The sequence below is a fragment of the Thermoascus crustaceus genome (assembly GCF_041956765.1).
Source record: "Thermoascus crustaceus strain CBS 181.67 unplaced genomic scaffold VTN00scaffold_4, whole genome shotgun sequence".
Taxonomy (NCBI): domain Eukaryota; kingdom Fungi; phylum Ascomycota; class Eurotiomycetes; order Eurotiales; family Thermoascaceae; genus Thermoascus; species Thermoascus crustaceus.
Window position 1 is genome coordinate 2,656,712 of NW_027192530.1, and position 16,160 is coordinate 2,672,871.

Genomic DNA, 16,160 nt, shown 5'->3' on the forward strand with positions numbered 1-16,160 from the left:
CGGAGCAAGTCAAAAGACTTAGACCCTTTGTAGAGCAGTGTAGGGGCTCGGCCCAGGGGAGCCAAGGCCTAAATCGCCCCAAAAAGCCGCCTTGATGATAATTGGCGTTTGAACGGGCCACCAAGCGTTGATGCTTCCCCTTTAGCTTCCAGCCCGCCGTGGAGCATCTGCGCTGCCCGCATCCTACTGCGTCAAGTCAAAAGCGCATGCTCGCCCTCCTTGGCCTCGGATTTCACTCCTTCTCCTTGGCTCTTCTTCCAACAACAACTTGACGGATTGATCTGATCACGCACCGGGGCTCATGTGCCCGCGTTGAGCTGGAAATGGCAGAAAAGGGTGAAGGGTGAGTTCTCTCGATACCCTTGGACTGCGGCAGCCGCGTACCGTGGATGAGCTCGAGGGACGGCGTCTGCGGCCTGCTGCCGCGCAAGCTATGTGATGAGCTCGTTACTTATCATCACTCTCTATGGACTGTCACTCTGAGCGAGTCCTGCTATCCAGGTTAGCAGGCTCGTCTGGATGATCCTACCCTCCTGTCTTTGTGCGCTTTGAAGAGCTGCTCGCCATCGAGCTTCCGAACATTTTTATCTAGGCTCCTATGCTGACATGCCTTTGCAACTTAGTCACAAAAGGTCCCGGAGTGCATTGGCGCTCTCGATCCTCCACCGCGATAAGTCGAAGACGGAGGACAAAGAGGATGGACGCCCCGGCGGCGAAAACGGCTCTCCACCCTCACCATCTCCGGCGAACGGCCACTCCTATCACCAGTCGCTCTCCATGACAAGTCTCAGCCGCCATAACAGTGGCCGCAGGACCCTGCCAGATACAACCTTCTCCGAGTTTTCCAAGGACACTACCCTCGAGCCTGCTATCTCCAACCAAAGCATGGATGGCACTGCCCAGTCGGTGCCGTCCGGAGCTCCGGAAGGCGGAAATGCCTCAATCGCTCAATCGGTGCGCACGTTCCGGCTCTTTGAAGTCTTGCGAAGCGGAGATACAACTGCAATATCGAAGGCGATCAAGGAGTCCAAGAATTCACAGGGGACAGCCGGTTCACTTCCCGGGACCACTATTCTACATCTTGCGATACAGTGTGCTGAGTCCCAAGTTGTCGAATACGTTCTGTCGACTGGGGATGACCTCGACGTCAATGCGCGCGATCGCGATGGTAATACTCCTCTTCACCTTGCCGCCCAGCTTGGTAGAGGGCCAATAGTGAAGGAATTACTGGATCGGCCCACTATCAATGATTCGATTGTCAACTATCGTGGACAGACTCCTCTCGACGTCGCACGCACTCCGGAGATCTTCCAGCAACTCCAGCTTGCGCGGTCTTTGTTTATTGATAACAAGACGAAGGAAATACAGGGGCTTGTTGCCCAGGGGGATTATGAGAAGCTGGAAAAAGTTCTGGAAGAACCCCGCGTAGAGGGGACTTTGGATGTTAATAGTCTGGACCTGGTCACAGACAGAGCTACGGCGCAAACGGGAGGCACCTTGTTACACGAAGGCGCGCGAAAGAAGGATACAAAACTGATCCAGATTCTTTTGATGCATGGAGCAGATCCATTCCGCCGTGACAAGAAAGGAAAGCTCCCGCAAGATGTCACCAAGGATGACAAGACTCGCACTATAGTTAAGAAGTCTCCGGCAGCTGTCATAGCCCAACGCGGCATTCAAGAAAGAGCAATACTTGGAAATAGTGCTGCTCAAGGAGGTGCTGTTCGATTCGGACCGGGCGAGACGACCCTTGCAGGCAAGGACGCTCGCGAAATGAGAGGGTATCTGAAGAAATGGACTAATTATACGAGTGGCTATAAACTACGGTGGTTTGTACTGGAGGATGGTGTCTTGAGCTACTATAAGCATCAAGGTTAGTCTGAAACTCGATCTATAAAAAGGAACTGAGGTTCTGGGCTAACTTGCTCTCTGCTTAGATGACGCCGGCTCTGCTTGTCGTGGTGCTATAAATATGCGTATCGCAAAACTCCATATGGACGCACAGGACAAGACCCGTTTTGAGATCCAGGGGAAATCATCCGTGAAATATCACCTTAAGGCTAATCATGTCGTCGAGGCAAAACGCTGGTTTTGGGCGTTGAATAATGCTATCCAATGGGCGAAAGACGAAGCGAAAGAGGAGGAGAGGCGAAGATCAAAAAGTGCCGAGGCTCTCCGTCAGGCAAAAATTGACCAGGTCGAAGGCCGGCCTTCAGAAAGTCAAGCGGAATCAACCAGTCTCGCTAGCAGCAAGGCGAATGGGAAAGGACTGGCTGCTCCCTCACTAAGCGTGCCAAGTAATACTGCTTCCAAGCTGAGCACTCAGACATCTCGTACGACGGCGGACAGCATGCCCGGCGATGAGGAAGGCTCTGTCTACGGTTCTTATGAACCTAGTATCGCGCAGAACGAGGTTAATAGGGTCATCAGCCAAGTAACGACCGCACCTGATGTGGAGGGAGAAGACGACGAATACGGCGACTATGCATCCAGTCGTGAGGTACCGCCAGCCAACAAGGATGCCTTCAACATTACCGCACAGTCCGCAAAGCTACAGCTTGAGCTTCTCGCCAGTGTCTCATCATCACTCCAGGCAGAGAAGTCGAAGAATCCGAACATGGCGATATCAGATCCAGCCGTGGACCAAGCCCTTGCCGCTTACGAAGCTGCTGTGAGCAGTCTCAACGGCCTCGTGCTAGATCTTTTGAAGATATCTCGGGATCGTGACGCTTACTGGCAATATCGATTGGACAGAGAGGCAGATACCCGTAAGATGTGGGAGGAAAGTATGGCTCGAATTGCGCAGGAGCATGAAGAACTGCAGTCTAGAATAGGTGAGTCGGAGGAAAAACGGAAACGTACCAAGAAGGCACTCAAAGAAGCGTTGGAGAATGCTTCTGCAGCCACCAGTCGTCCGATCAGTCGGGGACCTTCCCAGATGCACCTTGCCGATGTCGTGGAAACCATGCAGGAGACGGTTTCGACCTATACCAAAGACGACAATGATGAAAAGCCTCAGATTGTCGTCGATGAAAAGTCGGAGGAAGCACCGCAGCTTCATGAGCAGGCCAGCGCCCGTGAGTTGTCGTTGAAAAAGTCGGCTATTTCTCAGTTCACCAATCTTTCCGATTCTGAATCGGATGAAGAGGAATTCTTCGATGCCATTGATGCTGGCGAGATTGAAGTGCAGGATCTGACAGCCTCTGAAGCCCATGTTGAGAAGACATTGTCGAAAGATGCGAATGCTGACCTTCGGGCTGCGAAGCACTGCGAAATAGCTCCTTCTTTCAGAGGTTATGAAGATCCTTTGAGGCTGAAGCTGAAGCTGGACGTGGACAATAGACCGAAAATTTCACTTTGGGTAAGTGCCTAGGCCAACCCTACACAGCTAAATTAGCCTTGTATTCTAACAAAGCCGACAGGGTATTCTCAAGTCTATGATCGGCAAAGATATGACGAAAATGACGCTACCGGTCTCCTTCAACGAGCCAACTTCACTACTTCAACGAGTGGCTGAAGATATGGAATATGCAGATCTTCTGGATATTGCCGCCGACAGAACCGATTCTATGGAGCGCATGGTGTATATTGCTGCCTTTGCGGCAAGTGAATACGCCTCGACAATTGGACGGGTGGCAAAACCTTTCAACCCTCTTCTAGGCGAGACCTTCGAGTACGTCAGGCCGGACAAGGGGTACCGATTCTTCGTAGAGCAGGTTAGCCACCATCCGCCAATTGGTGCTGCGTACGCTGAATCGGCGAAGTGGGATTACTATGTAAGGACAGGCTCCCCTCAGGTTTGTTCTTTTTCGATGCTAACCAACATTTTCGCAGGGGGAATCGGCTGTCAAGTCCAAGTTCTACGGGAAATCCTTTGATATCAATCCCTTGGGCACGTGGTTCCTGAAATTGCGTCCTATAACAGGAGGCGAGGAACTGTACACCTGGAAAAAGGTCACGTCCTCTGTTGTCGGGATTATTACCGGAAACCCAACTGTCGATAATTATGGCCCAATGGAGATCAAGAACTGGACCACTGGTGATGTCTGCTGTTTGGATTTCAAACCTAGAGGCTGGAAAGCCTCGTCCGCATACCAAGTAACCGGAAAGGTTATGGATCGCAATGGTTCTACGAAATGGAGCATCGGCGGTCGATGGAACGACAAGATCTACGCTCGTCATACCCCTGGGTTTGAGGCCGAAGTAACCGACAAGGACCCAGAGTCTGCGAAGACATTTCTCGTGTGGCAGAGTAATCCTCGGCCAAATGGGATTCCGTTTAACCTGACACCGTTTGTGGTCACGCTGAATGCTATCCCTGATAGTCTGAGAGAGCATCTACCTCCCACAGATACCCGACTTCGCCCTGACCAGCGCGCGATGGAGGACGGTGAATACGATTTCGCTGCCACCGAGAAGCACCGCGTTGAAGAGAAGCAGCGAGCAAAGAGGAGAGAGAGGGAGATGAAGGGTGAGGAATTCGTTCCCAAATGGTTTTCCAAGGGCAAGTGCCCAATCACTGGTGAGGACTACTGGGTATACAACGGCAAATACTGGAAGTGCAGGGAAGAGCACGATTGGAGTGTCTGCGAAGACATTTTCTGACCTGAACACCTCTGTTGGATTCACCATGTTCTGCTCGCCGTCCAATGACCAGTTCTTGAAGGGATTCTTAATGATGGCATAGCAGTAATAATAATAATGGCGTGTTTGGCCGGGTGGTTAGACAGGCGGTGGCTGTATTTTTGAAATACAAACCCTTGGACATGTATTTTTAGTGTCTGCATCCTCACGATCCTGTATCAATGTATATTGTATATGATTTCTCCCAAGATATAGTTTCATCTCGTAATCCACGGCGTTTTGGCGGAGGATCCTCTTTCACGTGACGACAGCCGGCCATGCGGGAATCTCCAAATCTCGCGTCGGGCAAGCAAAGGTTTCAATCGAGCTTCACCCGAGCAGACCTTCGCTTCTCACCGGGTTTTTTTTCGCGATGGCGAGCGAGTATACCTGCAATCGCTGCTTGCAGGTATTAGGGCGCGGGATTCGAGCTCAGGCCTCTCCAATCCGCCCAAGATGCTTCCCCGCCTCCAGGCGAGGATATAAATCTGCCATTTCCCCCGTTGCTCGGGACCCAGCCTGGAATCACCGCGGTCGACCGCAATCAAAAGATTCGCAGGTGCAGAGCATTCGAGCAGCATCCTCATCTGCTGCGCAGACATCATGGAACAATCCGCGTCCGAAGGTTCGGGGCACCTCTGCCTCAACGGCTGATCATTCGCAAGGGACTCGGGCTCTGTTGAAACCGAACAATCTATTCCATCCCTTCACCAAATCGCCCGCGCCGGCGATCCGACAGCGTGCTGCTTTCATAAAGCAAAACGCCTTCTGCCCTCATCCGAGCCACCAGCAGACTCGACTGCCGACCTCTCCGCACGATCCGGAAGCGAGAAAGGACCCGAGTACTGCCAGCCTACCGCCAGCCCATTCGCACTTTGAATGTCCCGACTGCGGAGTACCTATATACTGCTCGGAGGAGCACTGGATGGATGATTTCGAGGCACACCTGGAGATCTGCGAGACCATCAGACAGATCAACGAGGACGATCATGACCTGCATTCTGGGCGATTCTTCCCTGAATTCACGTATCCAGGACCGCAGGATGATAATTTCGTTATCAACATGACCAATTGGGATACTTTCCTTTACACCCGAGAGTTCGAAGCGATCAACCATGACAGGAGCATGCGGCAGGTGACGAGAATGCTCACGTACCCGGTCACCATCGGAAGCGTGCTGCATGAACTGAGCCCCTATAATATCCGTAAAGGTGGACGGCTCACCGTCGAGGGCCTCAAGAGCATTAGCGGTTAGTTCTGCCATACACATATTTCCTCTGTTTCACACACAGCTGCAGAAAACTGATAGAGACGTTCTAGCCCTTCGATACACCCTGCACCCTCCCAAGATGGGCGAAGGAACCGACATCCACGGCCTCCGCCTCAAGGCCCCTCCTGTTCGGATTTTCGTCCTGGGAGCTCGAGCTGAATCGTCTCTGCCCCGCGAGGTCTGGCTGCAGCTCTCCTACATGTTCCCGCGGGCGATCATCCACCTCATCTTCATTGGACCGGAGAGCATGGCCAACCGCGACGACGAATTCCCCCTCCCCGAGCGTACGCCTGCTAATCCATTCGGCGGGATCGTTGAGGACCGTCTCGGTCCCCAACTCAAGATTACCACCTACGTCGAGTACTTCCACACGATGCACAAGGCGCAGTACTTCCAGCCTTACGACCCGTACTTCGACTGCTTCATGCTCTTTCACCCCGGCCTGGGCCACCCGGCCAGCTCGCACGAGTGGGAGGAGACCCTCCCGCAACTCCTGGAGACGAAGGTGCCCATCCTGTGCACGGGGTACACGGAGTGGGACATGGAGCGGGACATCAAGTGGGTGAAGGAGAAGTGCGCCGGCGAATTCGACATGCTGCTGGAACCCGGCGAGAACCGATTCCGCAGTCTGCGGTGGGATCTGAACGATCTGGACCCGCACGATATCTCCTGCGGAAACTGGGGCCTGTGGGCCTTTAGAGGGAAGAGGTATGTTCCTACTCTACACTACATACTGTAGAAATACACACGGGTCTTTATTCAACAAACTAACCAAATAAATAAAACAGGTACGAAGCTACATACAAGGACTCGTAGACCAGTTCTGCTCGATCTCGTCTCATTTCATCTTATCAAACTGGCTATGTCGTCCTTGCTCTTGTTTTGTCCCTTGTGCAATTGGGTCTCATCTCGTTGGGATTTTCCTCCCCTCTATCTATGTCGCTCTCAATCAATCAATCAATACTGAATTGAATACCTGCCTGTATTGTATACCGCTGATGTGATGTATTTGTACCCTATGTACCTATGTACATGCCTTCTCCTGAGAACCAATCAACCTCGTCTTCTTTTTTATTTTATTACGAATGGAGGTAGAAAGAAAAGGGAAAAGAAAAAGAAAGTGATAAAAGTAAAATCAAACGATCTTTAAGGCTGTTTAACAGGGCATGCTAGCTAGATAGCCTCGTCGTTCTTTGATATGATACGTTTTCTTTTTTGACGTAGGACTCGTAAGTGGGATTGTTAGGTAGGCTAGGTAGATACCTAGGTAGGTAGGTAGGTACTTCTGCTGGTTATGTACAACGTAAATTTAAACAAGAACCGAACCAACCCAACCCAGGCGGACCCTAGGTGGTTTCCTGTTCGAATTCCAAGAAGAAAAGGGTATAATGTAACCGAAGAAGAAATAAAAGACAAAAAGGCAAGTAAAGAAAAAGGTATGCAGCAGAGCGTGACATATTGTCATGTCCGGTCCAGTCCAATCCAGTCCACCTCGAGTCCTCGAGAGTATAAAAACAGTAAGCCTCCCACACTGACATATCTTCTCTTCTCACTTCCCACATCTGCTCCTCCACTTCCCACATCTGCTCCTCCACTTTCTCCCTAATTTGCCCTTTTCTCCTCTCTCTCTCTCTCCCAACTCAAATCAATATCAAGCACTCCAACAGACATACCCCATTCAGACAGACCAGATTCACATCACATTTACAGGACAACAAGACCAGCAACAGCCACCACACCCGCCACCACAGCGCTCGCCATCTCCGCGCCCGCAGCAGCACCGCCGGTAGCTGGGATAGCAGAGCTAGGGCCCTTAACGCCCGCGGTGCTGGAGGTCGTGGAGTTCCAGCGGCCGCCCGTCGGGGTGACGATGGCGCCGGTGCCGGTGGACAGGATGACCTTGCTGCTGGTGGGGCTGGGGGTGTACACGGGGGTCGACGAAGGCGTAGGCGTGGCGTTGATCACCTTGATGGTGACGGTGTGCGGGGCGGGTTGCTCGCCAGCAGCGAGCGCGAAGGGTGCGACGGCTGCGGAGAGCAGCAGGATGGCCTTGCTGAAAAGCATTTTGGCGTTGTTTTGATGAGAGTTAACTGGTGGTGGTGGTCTCGTTCGCTTCTATGCGACGATTGTTTTGTTTGTTTTCTTTGTGGCCTTCGTTCCGGACGCAAGGGAATCCGAACGGAGTAGATCTTATCTGATCTGGAGATTGAGGGGGTTTTGTTTGTTTGTTTGAAGATCCAGAGAGAGAGCGAAAGGAATTCGATCAATCTCAATGGAATGAATGGAAACGAGTCAACAATAATGAGTGATTATTGAACTCGGCGCACACACAACGAATGACTATGAAAACGAGTGGACAGGGAACGAATTAGGGAGGAGTCCAAAACGAACGACAACTCTCAAGGAGTAAGGAACGGGTGATTGCAAGAGAAGGAAAAGATATGAAGACCAGAAAAGAGAAAGGGAGCGCGTGGAAAGGGGGGAAACGGCGCGAGGGGAGAGACGCCATGTCTTCTCTGAGCCATAGTCCGGGATGCAAGCAAACTGTGCAACAGGGCGACGGGCGAATCAGTGCGCGGCGTTGCGGGCGCCGAGCAACCTTGTGCCTGCTAATGTTAAACTCAACCGCGACGATCAGGTCGAGCCCGACGACCACCACAGGGGGGTTTAGCATCAAAGATACCAGGACTCCAGAAGGGGGGAGAAAAACGGCGGAGATGCCCGTGCCTGTCAGGGCTTGTCCCTGGCTAAGCTCTAGCGCCAGAGCGTCCCTTTTTTACCCCATCCTCGTGTCTCCGTGTCACGGGCCAGTTGGTCCAAGTCTGTATCGGGTCATTGACATAGACTATCAAACAAGCTGCACATAGTCTGGTCTCCAGAAGTCAATAATAGCACTGGGATATGGGCACGGGACACGTTAATAAATCGACAATGTCAGGGCGGTCAGGTCAGGCACCGTGCAGCCTGTGTCCCCAATCGCAGCAGACAACGTAGTCATGCATGTGCAGGTCTCAGAAGGAAGAAAGGAGGACCTCAAGTACACTTCGTATTTCGTATAGAAAAAAGCCTCGGGTAGGGCCACCTAGGGCGCAGGTACGAAAAGGTAATTCCCGTAGAAAGCAAAGCAAAGAGCGATGCGCACGACTGTAAGCGAAGGCCCCAGTGATCAACGCGCAACGCACGGCCTCACTCGGCGGAGAACAAGAAGCATTAGCAGCGAGAACGACAGACCGTCACCGACGATGCTGCACACTTGCAGATAAGATCCGAGCTCCGCAGCGCCGATCAAGCACTGCTAAGGTTTTTCTCAGCACCATGTCAATCATATGTATAGAGCAAAACTAGTTCCAGAAATCAGTATTTAAAGGAGAATCAGAAACCAGCGGTCTGCGGACGTCGGGCATTCTCAGATCGCACTTACTGTGGTTAAGGGGCCAGAGAGAGTGGGGAAGCAATTTCCACTGGAAAAGAAAGAACAACCTCGGCATTTCCGACTCGGCGCGTCGGTTTTGAAGAGCTGGACCAGCTGCACAGGCAAGACAGATTCGATGAGACATTATTATCGTCATTTTCTGTCAAAGGATGTTAGGATTCTTCTGATGCCGCAATGCGAAGGCGCCCAGATACGGTGAGGCAGAGTCCCTGCGATCGCGACCGTCATGTCGTAGTCAGACAGCCAAGACCAACGGTTGTTTCCATGCTGATAATGCACTAAAGCTTCCAGGATGACTGTAGTAGTATGCACAGAAGAAGATAACTAGCAGATAGATAAATAGATAGAAAGTATAGATAATAATTGTCGCATTTCAACAACTATAAAACCCCGCAACTTCGCCTGCAGCCGTCAAAGACAGACTGGGGTTCGCGCTCCGAGACACAAGTTGCACCAGCGAGTGTCCATTGCACGTATCAATTTGACTTCAGGTTTCCTAGTCGTCATACTGCGTGTTTCGTATTTCTTTCCTTTGCGTATCATAGTAAAAGTACAGTTCAAAGCGTGGGTATGAATACGTAGCGTTGCTCTTCTTCCAACTAAACAGAAAGCTGAGTGAGGTTTACACCCAGGCGACTGACCCTTGAAACAAAGCCGGATTTTAAACGTATGGACAAAACGCATAAAAATGTGCAACGAAGCGAAGAGCTAGAAGCAAATGACAACGCCCTAAACGGCGCAGGAGTTCCTACTTCCCGTCTGCACGAGGCAGTGACAATCACAGAAACCAGACTGCAGCCACCACAAGAGCCACCATGGACCAATATCCGCTAAGGTTTAAGATGGTGACAGCCGGTCCTGCCGCGGACGTCGGAGCGGAGGGGTCTGGGGCAGTTGTCCCATTCGGGAGAGTACCGTTGATGTAGATGGTCTTTGTGCCGTTGACTTCGACAACCCTCACGAGACTAGAGTTCGTGGGCTCGCTACCATTCAGGATCGAGTTCAGGTACGTGCTGTTGTTGTTGTCATCGCATCCGCAGACGGAGTACTCCTGACACAGGCAGACAATAGGCAACGATTCATTTTCGTTAGTTGTCGGGTTGGTGTAGTAGTATGGGTGGGTGTAGGGGTAGGCGTAGGCCCCGTAGAGCCAAAGGCCTGGGAAGATTGCCAAGGCAGCGATAGGCAGCAGGAAAGGTGTCAAGCCCGTCGGTGAGCGCGCGCCGGCGGTATACGGGGCTCTGGCACCACCAGAGTAGTATGCGCCGCCGCCGAAGGAGCGCGGTGCGCCTGAACCAGAGCGCGTTGTTCCTCCAATATTGCTAGATCCCAGGCATTAGTTCTGTCGATTACCAGTCATGGAAATCAAGCATTTACCTCGATCTTGACGATCCAGATGATCCACTACGTCCGCCTCCACCGCTCCGTCCACCTCCTCCGCCCCCGCTGCTCCCTCCGCCTCGTCCGCCTCCACCTCTCCGCTTTTCCAGATCCTGTAGTTCTGGAGCATTGACCGGAACGGGGACAGCCGCCGCATCCCGCTGTGCAAGATCGGACCCGGACTGCGAGGCCGGGTGCGACGCGACGGCAGAGAAGAGAAGCAGGAGTGTGGTAGCAAAGGTAAACTTCATGGTTGAACAAATTATATATAGATCGCCGCGCGTGCGCAAAATGATACTGTCGTGTCTGATGGATAAGAGAGATGCGTCGGAAACCGCAACCGCAGGGTCAACTCGAGTGGCGACTCCTAAAAACCGGAATCGAGCGATTCTAGCGTTATGTGTAGCTTGGCCAGCAAGAACAGCAGAGCAAAAAATATAAGAACACGCAAGAAAGAAAACGCAAACGTGTGTCTGTAAAGAAGAGAAAACAGAAGGCTGAAGCCAATTATCAAGGATCAAGGGCGCTGCTGTTGAAAGCCAGGTCTAGAAACGCCGAGGCGGGAAGGGGCCTCTTTTTGAAGTTCTTTTGTCTCCTTAAATAAAAGACCATGGATCGGCTAGTGAAGATCCTGCAAGCAGTCATCACTCTTGGTTCATCCTGCGAACAGCAGTCGGCCCGATCTCCGCCACTTGTCGGCCTTTGGGCCCTTGACCCTCTTTAAATCTCTGTCTGATTAAGATTGTTTGTTAGTAAGAAAGAAACGTCCATTTCCGGGCGGATGAAGTCAAATAGTGGCACGGGTTCGGTGAGGCGGAGCAGCCAAGAAGCTCATTCCTTCCTCCCGTGCTGTCGGGAACCTGAGCACTGCGGGCGCCCTAGAAAAGGTCTCTTGAGGCCCTGATTTTTGTGATTCTTCTAAACCTCATATCCGTTGTTATCTGCCGGAGTTGTGTTGTTTCAATGAGGCGCTTCCAGTATCACAGGGACAAACGTGGCAGAGAACGTGGCAGCCGCTAGGCGCCCCGCTGCATGCGATTTCTGCCCTGGACTGGAAAAATCAGCCATTGAGTCTTCTTTGAGTGACCTGCTTATCGTCCTTTCGCTTCCATGGTTAGGCCTGGAAAAGCCTCTGTCTGCCTGTCCGTTACGAGATCGTATTCTCCATTGGTTGGAGCAAGGCGCCCCAGCGTGATCCGTTTGCCTGTGCTCCGTACAGAGACATACCTGGGATATGGCATCCATCCATGGACGGGATGAGCATGCCATTACTGTACCAGGTATAGTAGTACTGCTGGCAGATTCCAACCCCACTTCTAGAAGGAAATTAGTTTATGTATTCTGCAATGCAACGTCATTAAGGTCCTGCCAGGTACAGTGCATACTACAACATCTGCCTTGTGTGTTTTGCCTAGAGAACTAGCCCTATTTTGCCTGTTATTTCATTGTACTGTTGTACATCCACCTCTTTCATTCCGTTAATGTTCTCCCCAAAATATGCATATATTTCGTACACAAACATGAACATGGATCAATGACAATGGCGTATGGAGCATACCCGTCAGGCATCTGACAAGCCTCTCCGTGGAAATGATCAGGCCTTTCATCCTTCCTTTGTCTAGTTAGCTCTATGGCTCATCTACGCTTTTTCCCGCTTATCATGGTTTTCTTTGTCTTATACTCAAACTGGTCACTCCACATGGAGTGGCTGTGCTCATGCTGCGCCGCAACCAGCCTTGTGGATAGTCCGAATCTTTAATATAGGATGAACTTCATACGAAAGTCGGATGCAGTACAGTTGTGGCTTACTAACAAGATTACGTAGTGCAGTCTATGCTAATTGTTTTGATGTTCTTTTCAAGAAACACCGGTGATACCATTACAAAGACAACTCCGGAAGGAATCTGCCTCAGGTAAGCACTAACTTAACTACAACCTGAAAGACACGGAGGTCGGACTTATTACCGTTTCCTTCTCACCAGCGGTCGATACTCTGGTTCCCACATCTGCACCCGAATCCACTCTTCCAGGTCGCTGTCTCCGGTTGGGATTCCCTCTTCCTGCACCAGCCCCTCTTGCACGGCGCACTTGATGACCGCCTTAGCGATGTGGAGGCTAATTTCCCGCACATGGATGACATCCGGTAGTAGAGGCTGATTGGGATCCTTGAGCGCGGGCGACTGCGCAGCCAGCGCCTTGACCGCTGCGACGAGCATCTTGTCCGACAGAAGGCGTGCTCGAGACAGAACGGCACCCAACCCAATACCAGGAAAGCAGGTGGAATTGTTGCATTCCGCTATACGGCCGGTTTTATTATTAGCATTAGGCCTTTACAGGAAGCCTGATCTACTGCCTTTCCGGGGCACTCACCGATTTCATACTTGACGCCGTTATATTCTACCGGAGGGAACGGGCTTCCGGTTGCTATCAAGGCTCTGCCTTCTGTCCAATCATTGATATCCTTGGGTTGAGCTTCGTGCAGCCGGGTAGGATTGCTCAGTGGGAAAATGATAGGATGGTCAACGTGTTTGGCCATCTCCTTAACAACCTCCTCCGTGAAAGCCTTGGGCTTCGTGGACGTCCCGATCAAGATATGCGGCTTTACCTTTCTAACTACCGAGAGCAGATCTAGCTGCCCCTTGTCTGGCCACTCCGCGTCATCTCGCGCAAAGGGGATCTGCGCCGGAGTCAACTTGTCACCGTGTGATTTCAGGAGCAACCCTGGTTTGTCGATGCACCTATAAAGCAGAGTTAGCGAGTGTCTCTCTTTTGAAGATGCAGGTCAAATAAATGCAAACCAAATCTGCTTCGCTGCTTCCTCTTTTGTCTTAGGTGTCTCTGTGGCTATTGCACCGGTGACTTGATCCGCGATGCCTGTCCCAGCAGATCCAGAGCCGAAAAGCACCACCCGTATCTCCGTGATGTCGATCTTGCTGACGTGCAGAGCTGCTATAATGGCGGCCAAGGTTACACATCCAGTTCCCTGGATATCGTCATTGAAGCAGGGCATATGTGAACGGTATTTGTCCAAAAGCCTCCGGGCATTATGCAAGCCAAAGTCTTCACTGAACTGCGGTTAGATTGCCTTTATCTGCAGAGCGAATGGGATGATAAGAGACAAACAAATGGATATATGCTCTTGGGAATCTCTTCCGCGCGGTCTCCACAAATTTGTCGACAAAGCTGTCATATTCTTTTCCTCTGACTCGAGGACGTCGGAGCCCTAGGTATAATTCATCGTCCAGTAGCCTTTTGTTCTGTGACTTCACTTCAGCCTGTATCTTGCGAATGACAGTCAGTATGGGGATTTACATCCGTGCCGCAGTCTAGGACCACAGGAAGCTGTCTCGAAGGATGGATTCCCGCGCACAGTGTCGTGAGAACAAGCTTTGCGACTGAAATTAGAATTGAGCCTACTCCTTGGTCCCCAATGCCCAAGATCTGATATCATGTCAGCTATATTTTGCAAAATAATATGGGAAGAAACTCGACGCAGGGCTGCTGTACCTCTTCCCCGTCAGTTACGACGATGTAGTCAACATCTTCAGCGCGATCATCGAACTGCGAGAGACTCTCCTCGATTCTGTCCCGATCGTTGATATTCAAGAAGCAGCCCTCCGGCCGTCTGAAGATCCTGGAATAATTCTGGATCGCATCGCCCTCTGTCGGCGTGTATATCACGCTGAACATCTCCTTGAGATGTGTTTGCGTGAGCTGGGCAGAGAATGTCAGCAATTCCTGTAGCCCATGCTCCCGTTGAAGAGTGAAGATTCGGGAAGTAGGGGATATACCTTATAGTACAATACCTCATTCTGCATCTTCAACCCAGCCATGAACGTGTTCTTCGCGAGGTTATTGGGTCGACTACTATACTGCTGGTAGGCCCTCGCGACTTGCTCATCCAGCGTTTGGACGTTCGGGGGCAAGAGGCCGTGCAGCTTGAACTCCTGGCGCTCGTTGTTGGGGAATGCGGATCCTTTATTGAAGTAGGAATTGTGCAGAAGTTCAGCGCCCTGGGAGATATATTCAGCAAAGACCAATTCAATTCAATTATCGCTTATACGGGGACTCTATGCCAGTATTTATCTCACCTCATACGCACATTCAACGGGCCCTTTCGCTGCGCGAGGGAGATGGGTGAATTGAGACATTGCTGCTGCGAAAGTCCGGAAATGCCTGATTGCTCGAAGCATACGATGATCTACCGAATCGATTATCAGATATTAAACTGTCTTACCAACCTCTCCATGAATGTATAAGTCTATACTATGATGTAACATACCTAACTCATCAGCAATCCCGACTCATGGACCATCAGATATTCTTCCCGGCTCTTCAGACAGACAATTGGGAAAAAGAGTCAGCGCATCCGTCCTGCATATATCCATGGACGAGATGGACGTCCTCAGAAGGGACCGCGTGGGTTGACCACGGACGTTACGGTGGGATGACGTAGGAGCGTGTGCTTCAGCGACCGGGCGAGCCCTGGAACAAGTTTTCAATCGGCTACCCTTTTGAAGGCTTCGATAGGCTGTATTAAGTTTCGTTTTAAGCTTCATAAGAAGAAAAGAAGCATTTCGATGCGCTGTGTGAGTGCTTTGGTCGATCATCTATCTGGGTTGATCTACCATTACTACCCATGGAATCGTGGAACGACCCTTGGGATCAAAAGGTACAGAAGATGGGTTTAGTGCTGAATTGGCGAATAAAAAATCCAAGAATAGAAAATTGAAACATGCAAGCAAGAGAAATTTCCAGCTGCCTAAGAACCAGAAGACGAATTAAAACTATCGCGATGATAAATTATATTTAATGTAGTAATTACCATGCTTTCAATCTATTACCTCAAAACAAAACCTTTTTCACCCGAAAGACCTAAAAAAGCTAAGCATAAAAATATAGATAAAATACATCCCTTCTTACCCTTTCGAACTCTGGCACTGAGTGCCGTACTCCGTATATTGGAAAGCGAACAAACTGCCCGGTACGCAGCCAAAGCTAACCCCACGCGCCCGCCGCCAAGTCGCACGCTCGGACGCTCCCGACCCATCCATTCCGAGCGAATTTTTTTTCTTCACTCCAAACCAAACCACCAACCACCAACGATAAATGACCAGTTTCTTGCAGCAGACCGAGTCTACGTACACTCATCACACGGGATGGTTTGACGAAAAAATCTTTACTCACTAATATTCAACTATTCATCCGTTCGCTCATGATGTCCGCAACTCACGAAGCAAGATAATACCGTCAGACCGCAGTACTGCTAGTGAACTTTGAACTTTGTCCGATCTCTCTGCCTGTCCTGTCCTGCAGCACTGATGAGCAGCGCGACGAGGCCGTTTTTTACTTCCCTCTCGAATTGCGTGGATCCTGGTGTGATCTTGATGTGTTTGTGATTTTTTGCCTAGAAAGAGAGAGAGCACATCCACCCTCTTGATGGGAGACAGGCTT

General features: G+C 51.0%; 5 protein-coding genes across 5 annotated transcripts; 2 read left to right on the forward strand and 3 right to left on the reverse strand.

The window, feature by feature from the left end:
* Window positions 1-606: 606 nt before the first annotated feature.
* Window positions 607-4,605, forward strand: VTN00DRAFT_7489 (uncharacterized protein; the record flags this gene model as incomplete). Its single annotated transcript, XM_069434237.1, has 4 exons — window positions 607-1,873; window positions 1,938-3,361; window positions 3,423-3,776; window positions 3,835-4,605. 4 exons carry the CDS (start codon window positions 607-609, stop codon window positions 4,603-4,605), a joined length of 3,816 nt encoding a protein of 1,271 aa, XP_069287539.1.
* A 391-nt stretch (window positions 4,606-4,996) lies between these two features.
* Window positions 4,997-6,709, forward strand: VTN00DRAFT_7490 (uncharacterized protein; the record flags this gene model as incomplete). Its single annotated transcript, XM_069434239.1, has 3 exons — window positions 4,997-5,873; window positions 5,944-6,601; window positions 6,682-6,709. The coding sequence occupies 3 exons, from the start codon at window positions 4,997-4,999 to the stop codon at window positions 6,707-6,709; spliced, it is 1,563 nt and encodes a 520-aa protein (XP_069287540.1).
* Window positions 6,710-7,597: 888 nt separating this feature from the next.
* On the reverse strand, window positions 7,598-7,957 carry VTN00DRAFT_7491 (uncharacterized protein; the record flags this gene model as incomplete). Its single annotated transcript, XM_069434240.1, has 1 exon — window positions 7,598-7,957. One exon carries the CDS (start codon window positions 7,955-7,957, stop codon window positions 7,598-7,600), a length of 360 nt encoding a protein of 119 aa, XP_069287541.1.
* Window positions 7,958-10,104: 2,147 nt separating this feature from the next.
* VTN00DRAFT_7492 (uncharacterized protein) lies at window positions 10,105-10,957 on the reverse strand (the record flags this gene model as incomplete). The annotated part of the gene is made up of 2 exons (XM_069434241.1): window positions 10,105-10,648; window positions 10,704-10,957. The coding sequence occupies 2 exons, from the start codon at window positions 10,955-10,957 to the stop codon at window positions 10,105-10,107; spliced, it is 798 nt and encodes a 265-aa protein (XP_069287542.1).
* Window positions 10,958-12,667: 1,710 nt separating this feature from the next.
* Window positions 12,668-14,857, reverse strand: VTN00DRAFT_7493 (uncharacterized protein; the record flags this gene model as incomplete). Its single annotated transcript, XM_069434242.1, has 8 exons — window positions 12,668-13,002; window positions 13,077-13,444; window positions 13,505-13,771; window positions 13,830-13,981; window positions 14,124-14,147; window positions 14,214-14,420; window positions 14,498-14,719; window positions 14,798-14,857. The coding sequence occupies 8 exons, from the start codon at window positions 14,855-14,857 to the stop codon at window positions 12,668-12,670; spliced, it is 1,635 nt and encodes a 544-aa protein (XP_069287543.1).
* Window positions 14,858-16,160: the final 1,303 nt, after the last annotated feature.